Raw genomic sequence first — 11,355 nt, forward strand, 5'->3', positions numbered from 1 at the left:
AATGCAATTGAAAACAAAATGTGGTTACATTGAGTAACAAAACAAAGCTCAAGTATATGTCGTTAAAAAGGGACTCACTTTAAATGTAAAGACAAATCACTTTAAAGTAAAGCACCTACCATGTTGTTTTTGTGTTAGTATTAGGGAGTCCTTCATCTGTAAGATATAAAGATAAAGAGGAATGTTTCATATTGATAAAGACATACATTTATCAGAAGAATTTTTTTAATTTTTAAAAAAATTGTACTCAGTGTTTTATGGAATTTTTGTTTGTTTGTTTAAGGTAGAGATACGTTTGTTAGACTTATTCTTGGTCAAACTCCCTAGCAGAACAGCCAAGATTGGAGAAAGATACACTTTAGTTTATGGTCTTAGGGATTTCAGGCCAGTTGACAGAAAATGAATGGCAGAACCTGTTAGCTCATGATGTCAGGAACAAAGGAGAGAATGTCCATTCTAGCAAATGTTCTCCTTTTTTTCCCTTTAAATTTTATTTGGGCACCAGTGTGTGGGATGGCACCTCCCATATTAAACATGGTTATTTTTGAATGGCATTTCCTGAGTAGACACGTAGAAAAATGTCTACTCCCTCCAGATAGATGACCTGGAACAACCAAAGTAATAATCCCGCCATACTGCAGTTTGGAGAACCAATTGGTTTGCTAGGGTTAGTTACACTGGTGTGGTTGACAGTCATTTATAAGACTGTGAGAGATGCAAAGGGTTGCAGCACCGTAAAGTCCAGCTCGTCTGGGTAATCACTCTAGAGTTACATGCAAGACTCTCAGGGAGTTGTCTGGTGGAAGATCCTCCTCTACTCAGCAACTGATTGCTGATTGAGAAACCATGAGGATAGCGCTTGTGAATCTTTCAAGTTTCAATTTTGCAGAAACTTGTGGATCCCACTTATGGCTAGAGCCTAATGAGCTGCCTTCCTCCCTTCAGTAGGTAATGTTTCAATTTGGAAGAAACTGCTACACAGCTCTATTCCCACCCTGCTATCCCTGAAAGCACACTCTCATACATATTGAGATGTGTACTTAATATCTCCAGTTGGCAATCAAGAAGAATAATCACAGAAGGAATTGACAGTATAAGATTTTTACTTCATTAAAATATAATTGCATCATTACTCCTGTTCCTCTTCTCCCTCCCACTTTTCCCATGCCCACCAGTTTCTAAGTGTACTAAGAACCTCCCATAAGGTTTCTCCTTTAAACTACCTGCACAATTTCTACAATGCCAAACGGAGGACAGACTTCCTAGCACACGAACCTCTGGGTGTGACAGCCATAATCATGTCATAGTGCTGACAAAACTAAGGCCCTTAATCACAGTGGGAGATCCCAACATTTTACTCTCAGCATCTAATTAACAAATAGATAAAAACTGTTGTAAACATATAGAAAATAATCAGCAGCTCTGGTAACAAGCTGAAGGTTACGGATACAGAGGGGTGTTGGATCTAATAACTTTGTGGCACATAAAGTTCTCAAATGATAGGAAACATTACCAAGCTTATGACAATCTAGGCTATAAAACAAACCAAAGCAACACGAAGAGCTTGAGATAATACTAAGCCTGTTCTTTTACCACTGTGAAATTAAGCTTGAAGTCAACAGTAAGCAAATCAGAACAAAACTTCTTGGGGATGGAGAAAATTTTGAGCAAGAGACCAGTAAAAAAGGTGTGATCCAAGTCTCTAGAGGCTTAAGACTTAAGACATTTATACTTTAACAAAATTAGATATCATTCATATATATATACATATATATCCTATGTAACTATATATAATATCTACATAAGTGTATGTTTTTATATATCATGTAAATCAAATGTACCATTTTAAGCTGTTGCAGCTGTGATGATGAAGGCAAGAATAGGGAAACTAGATTAAGAACGTTTCTTTAGGTGAGAAGCCATGACGACCAGGACACGCGTTAGTCCTTGTTGATAGTAATGGCTGACACTACATACAAAGGCGACAAGAGGGGCAGATGTCAGCGGAAAACTTAGAATATTTATACAACATGACAGGAAAGATGTAGTAATATGAGCAGCAAGGCTGCGTCCCCAGCACCCGGTCACCCGCATGGCTTTACCCGAAATAACAACACACAAATTTTATTCTTTTAAACACTGCCTGGCCCATTAGTTCCATTCTCTTATTGGCTAGCTCTTACATATTGATCTAACCCATTTCTAATATTCTGTGTAGCACCATGAGCTGGCTTACCAGGAAAGATCTTAACCTGCGTCTGTCTGGAGTGGGAGAATCATGGTGACTCACTGACTTGGCTTCTTTCTCCCAGCATTCTGTTCTGTTTATTCCACCCACCTAAGGGTTGGCCTACCAAATGGGCCTAGGCAGTTTCTTTATTATTTAACCAATGACCTTCCTCCATCAGAAAGACTAGGATTTAGTGACAGCAAAATGACTACGTGGTTTTTTTTATTTTACTTTAGTTAAATGCTGATAGCAAGGAGGACCATTGGTTCTCATTTATAATAGCAGAACTTGGGTAGTGTTCATCCTGCGATACATGAAATTCTGTCTCAAAAAACAAAGCAAGAACAAATAAAAGTTAAAAAAAATGGCTGATAATGTAGCTCTGTGATTCAGCATCTGGCATATGTAGGATCCTAGTCCAGTCCCCATAATGCATACATATGCACATGCACACATACACACACACACACACACACACACGCACAAACCACACATGAGATGGGGGGAAGAATGAAGAGGGAGAGAGGAAGAGAGGGAGGGAGAATAAACTTAATGCCAAGTTGTTGTGGGAGCTGCGGGGCTGCGTTCCTGCCACCCAGCTCCCGGCCACCTGGCTTAGCTTATGCCCCGAAATAACGACACACAAACTGTATTCTTTTAAACACTGCTTGGCCCATTATATCTAGCCTCTTCTCGGCCAACTCTCGCACCTGGACTAGCCCATTTCTAATAATGTGTGTAGCACCCCAAGGTGCGCTTACTGGGAAGATTCTAGCCTACGTCCATCCTGGGTCGGAGCTTCATCGCGTCTGCCCCAGAGAGGCGAGCTATCGAGTCTGAGCTCGCTTCCTTTTCCTCCCAGCATTCTGTTCTGTTTACTCCACCCACCTATGTTCTAACCTATGAGGGCCAAGCAGTTTCTTTATTTTTTACCAATGACCTTCCTCCATCACCAAGTTATAAGCCATATCATTTGAGGAAAATAAATTTTTTCCCTTATTCCTTTATAATTGGACTTGTTTTGGCCAATTGTCTAAGAGTTTTATTGATTAAAGTGTTGCTCATGGTAGTTTTGGTGGCCTGGTGACTACCCTACTAGATACAGAGGAATTTTTGAAAGGGGTGCTTTTTCCTTATCCTTTTGAGATTATAATAAAATTACATAATTTGCCCCTTCCCTTTCTTCCCTTCAAATCCTCCCATATAGCCTTGCTTCTTATCTTTCAAATGCTTGGCCTTTTTTTCCATTAATTGTTGCACACACATATATGTATAAACCTATATTTTCCTACATATATCCTGCTCAGTCTGTGTAATAATTACCTGTATTTTTTTTTTATTTTGATTTTTCGAGACAGGGTTTCTCCATAGCTTTTGGTTCCTGTCCTGGAACTAGCTCTTGTAGACCAGGCTGGCCTCGAACTCACAGAGATCTGCCTGCCTCTGCCTCCCAAGTGCTGGGATTAAAGGCGTGCGCCACCACTGCCCAGCTTAATTACCTGTATTCTTAAAAGTACCACCATTATGACATGTTTACACTACAGTTTAATTCATACAATTTAAATGAACATGGTACTAATGCCTTAAATATGTATTGCAAATAGCATCTAACATGTATATGCTAAAAGCAGCATTAATTTTAATTTTTTTGGAGAAGAAATGTCAGGTAATGTAGAATTCCCTTCTATATGCTGTGAATACCATTGGTTAATAAAGAAACTGTCTTGGGCTTGCACAGAGCAGAACAGAGGAAGGTGGGAAAACTAAACTAAATGCTAGGAAAGAAAAGGCAGAGTGGAGAGATGCCATGGAGCCGCCAGAGGAGAAAGATGCAGGCAGTGAGCTGGAACCTTGCTGGTAGGCCACAAGCATAGTGGTAAAATATACAATAATTAAAATGAGTTAAAGTAAGACATAAGAGCTAGCCAATGAGAATCTAGAGCTAACAGGCCAAGCAGTGATTTAATTAATACAGCTTCTGAGTGATTATTTCAAGTCAGGGCAGCCTGGAATGAGCAAGCAGCTTCCTACTACAGTCAGGTGTGCACATCACCCCAACACATGGGAGGCTGAGGCAAGAGAATTGCCATCAGTTGAAGACAAGCCCAAGCAACATTGTATGACCCTGTCTCAAACACAGGCAGAAAAGAACATAATCCCGACTGAGTCGAATTACAGGCAGCGTGGTTAAGGAAATTGATAAAGTACTCTTAGAGTTCAGATTATGACAAGAAGTCGACCCATAAACTTGCATGTTTAGAACTTCCACAGAAGCAGAGAAGTTGTAATTTCAGTTGGAGGCATTCAGATCTCATTCAGTGAGAAAGACAGGAAACAAAGAACATGTGTTTTGTCCAGACAGATCTACAGAGCACAGTGAGCAGTACCATGAATGGACTAAACAGGAAAAAAAGGAGAAAAAATAATGGAATTGTTACTATTTGATAAGCAATTTTAAGTTTCATTAAATTTAGGAGATTTTGAAAAAAAATGTATGTTTATGGCTTGGAAGCTCCAATAGTATTGCCAAGAAGTTCACACAAGACATCTGGATGGGCTGTGCACATTCCTGCAGGTAAACTAATTTTTCATCTACAACAGCTGGCATTTCCATCAGGTTCCTGCTGGCCTCTAAGTGAATTTGGCTGTTGTACTACAAACACTAATCCAGGCTTAGCTTTGGTGAATATTCAAGGACACACTTATAATTAGTGGCCCACACTGTCATGCCCTCCCTTTAATAAGGAAAGACAGAGTGCAGCAGGAACTGTAATACCACCCCCACCCCCAGAAACCTCACAATCATGAAATGAGCACCCGTATACTTCACAAATCAAATTCTTCTGTTCTCTCCAATGATTAACCAGAATAAGATGAAGAGCTCATGTCTGTAAATGTTGATGAAGCCAACAAAGTAAGAATCATTTATCCTGCTCCCATAGAACACTCAGAAAGACATTGATCTTCAGTTCAACTTAATACACAGAGCTTCAGAATCTCATTTTTAACCAAAATTTGAACCTAAATCTTTCCCTAGTTGTAACCCAGATAGTGGCATCACCCAAAACAAACATCCTAGTTTGCAGTTCCCCATATAAATCCTCATGTGTCTTCTTACTTTCTGAGTCCTGTTGGCAGAGGCTGCTCATTTGTTTCCAGTTGCCCAGATCTGAAATAATCACACAGAAGCTATATTAGTTGCAATACTGTTTGGCAAATAGCTTAAGCATATTGCTAGCTCTTACATCTTAAATCAACCCATTTCTATTAATCTGTGTATCACCAAGTGGTTGTGGCCTAGCAGTAAGGTTTCATATGGTGCCATTTGTCTCCTGCACCTGTCTCCTCCAGAGGCTCTACAGCTTCTCTATGACTCTGCTTACTCTCTTCTCTTTTATCTGCTTGGAATTTCCTCTTTGCCCTATTCTGTGCTGCAATAGGCCCCAAACAGCTTCTTTATTAACCAATGGTATTCACAGCATACACAGAGAAATTCCACATCACCTCTCCTTTTCTATCTAAATAAGAAGGAAGGTTTTAACTTTAACATAACCATTATCGATCAAGAATTATAGATACAATATTTATATATACTTTATCTTTTATCATGACTAAGGAAAAGTAAACTATCTATTCTTCAACTCCATCAAAGACTCCAGAAAGGTATAATATTCCTAAGTAAACAGGAAGTGTATTGTAAATGAAGTCCAAAACTCTAGAAATGACAGAGACATCTCGCTGCCTGGACAGTCATTCAAAGTTCTTCTGTAACATTGGGGCATCCATTCTTAGCCTACAGGCCCATAGTATCTAGCAAACTTTTCCATGAAGCAAGAAATCTGAAGATCTGTTCTGCCTTGTAATGGCAAAGTCTACCAGTTGCTTTCTTCTGTGTCCTGCAGAATGTCTGGCAGACTCTTTCATGAAGCAGGAACCCTGAAAGATGGTCTCACCCTTAGTCAAGTTCAGCAGTCAATTTTCTGTGGGTTCTTTATATCTAGTTCATACAACATAACATCAAGCAGTCCAAGCAAGAGCAGTTTCTTGCCCAAATGACTAACAAACTCCATAAGGAACCTCTTCAATGTCCATCATCATTTTGAAGTAGATTGGTGCTGCCAGAAGCAGACATGTCTCATTGTCATAAAAAGTCCTAAGATCTTAAAACATTTAAATGCTATATTCGGTAAGTCTTTGAATGGATTGAAGTGTATCCATCCATCTGAAATATATCTCTGTACATCTAGAAAACCTAACTGACAAAGACAAAAAGCTTGACTATCATAGATGACTATTAACCTATAATTTTTAATTATAGATCACATTTTTAAATGAGCTACATAAACACAATACCTTAATCAAGATAGGCAATATATATAACAAAATGGATTGTAAATTTGTATCAATAAACCAAAATCCATATCAATGCAAAGTATTCATCTCTATAGCATATCTTCCTTTAAATTTAAACACTTTTAAACAATATTTGGGAATTTGAGCATAGTTCTCTCCAAAATGCTTCCTGCTGTTTATTGGACAAAGCATTTCTAGGGCTCATGGAGACCTCATGGGGGGCCTTGTTCCATCACACGGCATTAGCCTGAAAGGAATTCATAGGTTTTCATCTTCTGTGTAAACAAAAACAGAACCTCTTTTCTGAAGCAACATATTCTTAGACCCAAATTTTGAAATCAAGATATCTTTAAAATATATATATATAATATATATTATTAAATATATTATAATATATATCTTATATATGTGTGTGTGTGTGTTGGTTTAGCTCAGCAGTTCCCAGAATCAAATAGCTCTCTATAGTAAAAAAATAAATAAATAAAGCACAATAATATACATAACCCAGACTCTCTGTGTATATTCCAACTGTACATGGCTTATTTTTCTTTACCCTTTTAATCTACGACTGTCTGTACTCTGTCTCTTTAAAGACTTTGTTTTATTTTTTTTCATTTTTTTTAGACTGATTTCTTTTATTTAAAGCACATCAAGTTATTGAAATGATGGCTTCATGTAAATTGTCCCTTAGGAGCAATTGTAGAGCTGAGGGGAATCTTTAGATGTTGACATGTAGAGATTCCTCAACTGCAATCTGGTACTGAGTTTCCTCATCCAGTTGAAGATTCATGAAAGCTCCATAATCGAATTGGTGTCTCTCGTTTAGATGACTAACAAAATTTCTGGTAAGCTGAGTAGGGTTGCCCCATGGAAGAGATAGACAAATCGGGCAAATGGATGGAACAACATGAGATTCGTGATTGCTGTTACAATGATCTAGCAAACGCTGTCGGGTCATGTTTGCTTCTTCGCACAGAGGACAATCAAAAAAAGGCTGATCAGATGGGATTGCATTGTCTTCTAGATAAGCCTCGGCATTTTCAGAGGTGGATGCCTCGCTGTTGCTGTTGCCCACAGAGTCTGGAGACAGTTGGAAGCTTGAAAGAGTTGGAGTTGAAGAAACTCCAAACTCATCTTGATACTTTTTGCAAGTTTTGTAATGTTGTCTCATGCGACAGAGTTCAATACGTTGGGAACAGTATCGGCAACTACCAGGAAAACTTCTCATGATTGTCTCGAGGTCTAGGGCCCTCTCTGGACATGCTCTTTCTCGCCTAGTCACATTTCCACGGCACAGGGGGCAATGGATCCGGCTCTCCTTCATTGCAGTTAGGAAGCATTTTCGGCAGAAAATGTGCTGACAGGCGGCAACCCGAACCGGCGTCTTGAAAACTTCTTGACAGATTGGACAGTAGAAATCATCTTCGGTGTAAGGCGTGGAGGCAGACTCATCCTGTGCCATGGTGGTGATGGGTGGAGGCCCAAGGTGATGGCTGCTGTCAACTCACAGCTGCAGAGGTGGCAGTGGCAGCCTGTAACGTGATTCCCTCTGACCCTCCAAGTGGTGCTTCAGGTCAAACTGCCTCTCTCTGCTGCCGGTCGGTAGAGGGATAGCCCTATGCGGTCCAATTTCAGTCCGTTTCTGTCCCGCGGTTGACTGTGTTTAGAGTAGTGGAAACCCAGCAAATGAAGGGTGGCGCTCAGTTGTCATGAGCCTCAAAGCCCACCAGACCCGAAGCTTATGGTAATGGGGTCCTTCCCTCTCCGCCGGCAGCCTTCTTGTGGTTGAACTGCTGCCTGCCTAGCTGGTGGTCACTGCAGAGTGGATAGCCACACTACAAAGGCCTCCTTAGCAACCAGCCCATCACTCCTTCAGCTGGTTGTGACGTAAGCCGCACCAGGTACATTTAATTTACCAAGATTGTTTTTTAAGTCTAGGTGAGTCTGGTGACACAGGCTTGTAATCCGAACCAGTAAAAGAGGCCGAGGTAGGACGATCGTGAGTTCTAGTCCAGACTGGGCAACTTAGGGAGAAACTTAGGGGGTCCCTCATCTGGAAAAAGTAAGAAGAGTTCTGCGAATAGAGCTTAAAGTTTCTGTTGCAACATGTACAAAATGCTAGGTTTAATCCCTAGCACCGCATAAAGTCTCCCCAAAGAAATTCTTCTGTGTGGCCAATTAAGGATCACTGTTATCAGGCAACTGTCTATTTTTTAAAACCGTTTACTTCTTTTTATAACTGTCTGTATTTTTCTTCTCTCTCTTTCAAGCCTACATACATACATTTATCCAACACCGTGACCTATTAGAGGTCTTTTGCATCTGACTTTATCTTTATTGCATGTCTGTTATAATTTTCTGACAAGGAGTGCTTTTAAAATGGTAAAGAAGCTTGATTGCAGTGGTCCTGGATGCAGCTCTGCCCTTCTCAGGCTTTCAATATGACGAAAGTAGATCACTGCTGACTCTGGGCCTGCTGGGTAGTAGCCGTTCTCACCACCTCAACACTGGGAAGCTCCGTGCAGCATATAAACCCTTTTTATATGAGTAAAAGCTAAATCTGCCATACAACACACTGCAGGGCCTGGAAATATCTCTGTGTATGGTGGTGGGAATTCTCTTCCTGTGCACTCCTAGCCGACCAGATCCCATCACCCAATTGAGTCTATTGAATCGGGGCACTGAGCCGGGGTATGTTCTCAGCTACTTTCCCCACAAGCAGGCATATAAGTACCCAGGACCACAAACCCCACAAACCCCATTCAAGTGCTCAGCCTCCGGAATGAGCCAGAGTTGTTCGTGCAACTAGCATGAAGCAGGAAGCCTTCCCTAACAGAAATTGCATGGTTTTTGTTTTGTTTTGCCTCTATTGCTGAATCAGGAAGACCTATCTTAAAAGAACACTGGTGTCTCACTGCCAGAAAATAGCCCATGATGGGTGGGGGTGGGGGAAATGTGGCTACCAAGGAGCTGCACTTGCTCCCGTTTATATGGGTTTAAAAGCCCTCTTTTACCATTTTTAAGCTTTTTTAGGCTTTATGTGGATATACATTGCCAAATATTGGGTGTCAATCTGTTGGCAGAGGCTGCTCATCTGTTCCTGGTCACCCAGACCCAAAATAATCACACAGAAACTATACTATTTACGCATTGCTAGCTAGCTCTTAATTTTTTAAATTATCCCATTTCTTTTAATCTGTGTATTGCCAAGTGGTTGTGGCATACCAGCAAGGTTCCATACAGTGATATCTGTCTCCTACATTTGTCTTCTCTGGTGGCTCCATGGTTTCTCTCCGACTCCACCTACTCTCTCCTCATCTATCTGCTTGGAATTCCCATCTTGTACTATTCTGCCCTGCAATAGGCCCAAAGCGGCTTCTTTATTAACCAGTGGTATTCCCAGCATACAGAACGGACTCCCACATCAGGGTACAGTTGCCTCACTAGGACTTGCCCTGGACCTCTTTCAGGGTGCACTGAACTTTGATGTAGAATTATACACTTGGAACGAGTCTTCCTGGAGACCAATTTGTCATATCCCTTCACTTGTCATTGTCTATGTATTCCTCTATAATATCTGAAAGTTTTTGTCTTTCATGTATACCTCAAAGCCCTCTTCTCCTTTCCAGCATCAGCTACTTTACTGCTGCTAATGTGGAAAGATTTGACCCTTTCTGTGGGAGCTTAGCTTTCATTCATCTTAATAGCATACTACTATTTCCAGAACTGAATCCACAAGCAATGGAATGAATGACTAGTCAACATGAATCAAGACTCAAAAGTTGGTATAAAGACTTGAAAAGGACCAGTAGACATAGACACTAGCGTTAGTGTTCTCCCAGTCTTAAAAAAGTAATGCTATCTTGAGCAGCAAACCATGGGAGTTTATCTATCTATCTATCTATCTATCTATCTATCTATCTATCTATCTCATTATATATGTATTTAATGTACAAATGTATGTGTCTACTTAAGTTTATTCGTACCATACATGTTCAGGGGTTCTTAAAGCAAGAATATGTTGTCTGACCTTCAGGAAATGAAGTTAGAGATGGTTGTTAATGTTAATTACCTGGGTCCTGGAAACTGAACCCAGATTCTCTAAAAGAACAGTAAGTACTCTTAATGGCAAATAATTATAATAAAACATACATCTCCAAAACTCAACAACAAAAACCAAAACAAGATCATTCCCTGAATATTATAGCAGAAAGAATCTTTAATGATGTAAATAGTGATTCATTATTTTAATTCCATCAATTGATAGGCTGAAACAGGAAGACTGCCATGAGTTCAAGGCCAGCTTGGACTACAGAGTAAGACCTTATCTCAAAAGAAAGGATGAAAGAGATGGGGGTGGAGAAGTAGAGTGAGAGGACGAGGAAGAGGAAAAGGGCTGGGAGGCGTGGAGTTAGGAAAGAGAAAGGTATCCAGATCTCCCCACCCTGCCCTGATGTTACTCCATATTGCAAAGAACAATGGTTTTTCAGATTTTCTCTTGCTCTTAGAGACTCCATTTTACAAGAAGCATTTGAGTATTATAAGGATGGAGAAAAACTGTACCTGGATGGTGCATGTGAATTGCACCATCTCTACAGCACCACTCATCCTGAGCAGTCTGATAAATCCTGGGAACAAAAAGAATGCCAACATGCAGATTTGTTGAAGTAAATTGAGACTGTAAGGGTACATGAAAATATTAAAATTCTGTCAGAGAAACCAGGCACAAAATCTTATTAAACATACCAGAAGAAGGAAAGACTACAACTTTG

The 11,355-nt window shown here is 40.2% G+C and overlaps 1 protein-coding gene across 3 annotated transcripts; it reads right to left on the bottom strand.

The window, feature by feature from the left end:
• Positions 1-7,301: 7,301 nt before the first annotated feature.
• LOC130876522 (E3 ubiquitin-protein ligase RNF138-like) lies at positions 7,302-8,045 on the bottom strand. Of its 3 annotated transcripts, none has more exons than XM_057773110.1 (2): positions 7,936-8,045; positions 7,302-7,650 (listed from the first exon to the last, which is right to left on the bottom strand). In XM_057773110.1, the coding sequence occupies exons 1-2, from the start codon at positions 8,043-8,045 to the stop codon at positions 7,302-7,304; spliced, it is 459 nt and encodes a 152-aa protein (XP_057629093.1). The 3 variants fall into 3 exon arrangements, with proteins under 3 accessions (XP_057629093.1, XP_057629092.1, XP_057629091.1); XM_057773109.1 differs by having other exon boundaries at positions 7,302-7,378; positions 7,466-8,045; XM_057773108.1 differs by having other exon boundaries at positions 7,302-8,045.
• Positions 8,046-11,355: the final 3,310 nt, after the last annotated feature.

This window comes from Chionomys nivalis, chromosome 6, assembly GCF_950005125.1.
Source record: "Chionomys nivalis chromosome 6, mChiNiv1.1, whole genome shotgun sequence".
In the NCBI taxonomy this organism is placed as follows: domain Eukaryota; kingdom Metazoa; phylum Chordata; class Mammalia; order Rodentia; family Cricetidae; genus Chionomys; species Chionomys nivalis.

What these genes read in the sequence shown, in the direction of transcription:
- LOC130876522 (XM_057773108.1), bottom strand. Translation starts at nt 8,045, where the DNA reads ATGGCACAGGATGAGTCTGCCTCCACGCCTTACACCGAAGATGATTTC.